General features: G+C 39.6%; 1 protein-coding gene across 1 annotated transcript in view; it reads right to left on the reverse strand.

Annotated features, from left to right (window-relative positions):
* Positions 1-211: 211 nt before the first annotated feature.
* Positions 212-3,274, reverse strand: part of LOC118328910 (DNA-directed RNA polymerase III subunit RPC4-like) — a 4,690-nt gene continuing 1,627 nt past the window's right edge. The window contains exon 4 of the mRNA XM_035662843.1: positions 212-2,512. Within this exon, the coding sequence (XP_035518736.1) occupies positions 2,372-2,512 (141 nt within the window). The 3' untranslated portion in view covers positions 212-2,371. The remainder of the gene's footprint in view (positions 2,513-3,274) is intronic.

Genomic DNA, 3,274 nt, shown 5'->3' on the forward strand with positions numbered 1-3,274 from the left:
GATCACAACCTTGTGAAGGGAATGATTAAATGTTTGTATAGTATCTGTTTCATGTACTACTGTCAGGAAATATGACAAAAAGTCATTATTATAAAAGTTACCTACTGCAGCTTTAACACCAAGCATGTGGGTGGAAATCTACATCTGTTGCACCATGATTTACAGTCAACAGTGACAACAGCGTATACTGACCACACTCAATACATTTACTGTAGAATAACAAGTTTATTTGTACAGCATCTCTCAAAACCAATTTTAAAAGTGCTTTACACATAAAAAGATTCAGAAACAAAGAATGCATTACAAAAAAACTGTACAATCTACAAGTATAAAACATAAGATTAGTATAAAAGGTCAAATACTATCAGGATGAGTTCGAAGAAGTGATTTAAAGGAAGTTGATAAGGCAACCCTGGCATCATTAAAGCAGGTCATTCCAGAGCCACGGATCGCTCTGGTCTACAGTCTAGAGCAGTGGCTCGCACCCTTTTTTCGATATACGGTAGAGAACTGATAAACAAACGGTGAACACAGTAACTGCAGGAAGGTTGTGTAAATGTACAATTTGAGCATATTATTTCAAGTGAATATTGACATTATTATTCATACAGACTTAATGGGCTTCTTTTTGACAAATGTTTTCTCATTGTTCTATGAGCTCTTTGGTTGTTTTAACTGCATACTTCTCTACTGCAGGATGAGGCTGTTTATCAGAGTGGAGGCTCTCAGGTCTTTAATAATCTAAACTATAAAAAAAAATGTTTGTTTTTCTTTGCAGAAATGAACAAAATGCTGAGAGTTAGATCTATAATTTAAAAGTTTTCAAATCAACAACAACAACAACAATATCCTTGCAGCCCCACGTGAATCTATGGTGACCCCCAGGTTGGGAACCACTGTTCTAGACGCAGGACGAGCCAACAGGTTTGTGTCTGAAGACTTGATGCTGCGCACAGCATGGACACAGAGTTGATCTGGAGCCATGACTAGCTTTAATCTTTATATACCAAGCCACAGCTGGAGTCCCGTACATCTGGTTTCTGTGCTGTAACTGTTCTGGAAACCTGACTGAAATTGTCCAAAAACATTATCTGAAGGGGCTTCCAGAAACTGTAATGAAAAGACTGGCAATATATGAAAGTCTTGAGTTAAACCACTGTAGGTCAGCAACATCTGGATTTACAGCTGCTGTTAAGTTGTAAAAAATTAAACAATTCACATCACAAACATACATCTAACAACAATATTTAAAATGCTACAATAACGTGTGCTAAATGCTACAAAAGGTCCAGACTGTACATCAGTGCAGTAAGTGGTTGAGCAGTCCAGGGATTTGCATTTGCATCTTCAAGGGACAGTATTTTCCTCCTACCTGTACAGCTATTAATCCATCTGTTGGTTTGGTGTAAGAGTTTTGGATATCAACCTTCTCTCAAATGCTCAAAGCTTAAAAATGCAACCTCAACAGCAATGTCTCTTTCCAGAAATCATGACCCAGTTACTCAAGATAATCCACAGACCTTGTTGTGAGCAGTTTCACGTAGGACTTATCTACTTTCTACCAAACAAGACTCACCAACTGCATCAATGCGCAGAAGGAAGCACATATTTGCGCTAGCTAACGTTACAGCTCAGCCTTCGGCACAGTGATATGAAGAAAGACAATAATTCCAACATGAAACTGCTAACAAGAAGCAGAGTGCCATCTGGTTCCATTATATTGGAGAGAAGGCAGACTTCCAAAACTCACACCAAAACAATCTAGATGGAGAAACAGCACTATAGGTACGAGTATTTTGGAGTAAATTGTCCGTTTAATGTAAAAAATTCTGTCACTCAGTGGCTTTGCGGGGCCAAAGTCTCTGATAACAAGTGGCTGTGGGTGGGTATCCTCTTTCTCTGGTGTCAGATGTGAATGTACTCATTTATCTTTCCCTGGGCGCCTACTAACTCAGCATGTAGCCAATGACCTTCAGATAGTCTCAAGCTCACGATCATGCTTGCCACTGTGCTGGTACGTGTAAAAGTGAAGTCATCCATCTGCAAATCAGTGCTCAGGTAACAACATACAGTATCGTCCTTGTGGATCAGTGGGTTGAGTGTGATACCACCTTTCCAAAAAGGAAAAAAACATGTCTCCTCTGGCACTGTCTTCATACCACAGATAAAAACAAAATCATTCAGATCCTGCCATCACAGGAAAAAAAGGCTACTGAGGGTAACCTGCATACGTAGCTGCCTTTAAGCCTCAAAGCAGAGGTAGGAGAACAGGTAGGAGAACAGAGTGGAAACTAAACAACTCCCATCAGAGCAGGATTCCTACAGAATTCAACTCTGGGCTCTGTCGGGTTTCTGTGCAGTAGATGGGATATCAGGGCCCTTGTTGCTGCTGTGCTGCAGCCTGTCTTAGCAGAGCCTGGAAGTCAGGAGACAAGACCAGTTTGTGGTGGACGTTTCCCAACACCATCATGTCTCCAGTCCGACCGTCAGACAGATGCACAGACACCAGTTGCTGCAGAGGGAAGAAGGACAGATGGACTCAGTATTAATGGTGGCTTTGTTTTTCTCATTGCATATTGACCTAACAGTGGAGTTTTCAATAGTTAAGTGAAGCAGTTTCGAAGATGAATACAAAAAGTTTAGTAGATTACCATAGTTATACTTATTACCATAGGCAGCGCCAGGGAGGGGCTTGGGGGTGCTGTAACTACCTCTAGGATTACCACAGCACCCCGTGAGAAAGAAATATCTGTGGCTTATTTATATTGTTTAATTTGTAAAGATCTTTATCTTTATTTTTAGATTTAAAAACATATAATTATCTGTTTTGATTGATTGGTCAGTGGGTGCAGCATGCACTCAACTTTTGACCTTACGTCCACTTCCTGTTACCCAGAGTGCATTTGGTGGTTGAGGCACAAAATCGGACTCCTTATAGTTAACACCTCTGCAATGCTTATTCATATTATTTACATATTTAATAAATAAGCATATAGTGATCCACTCTTCTGTAAGGACTGTAAGGAAGGAGGACAAAAATGATAGAATAGTTTAAGTATAAGTATTTGCATTATTGTTTAGCTGTGTTTTGGGGTCTATTATATATTCTGTGTAATTTCCTATCTAATTTGGGGTAATTAATTTTGCATTATCCCCCACATACTCTGTATGTTAGCACCTGAACTGAACACAAGTGACCTGTTTGAGTTAAAATGGTAAGAGAAACTCGAGTGTGCTGTGATTTACACATCTGCTCATAGTAAGTTACAGCTTA

The sequence above is a fragment of the Morone saxatilis genome, unplaced genomic scaffold, assembly GCF_004916995.1.
Source record: "Morone saxatilis isolate NCDOM2014 unplaced genomic scaffold, NCSU_SB_2.0 Contig1, whole genome shotgun sequence".
Classification (NCBI taxonomy): Eukaryota; Metazoa; Chordata; class Actinopteri; family Moronidae; genus Morone; species Morone saxatilis.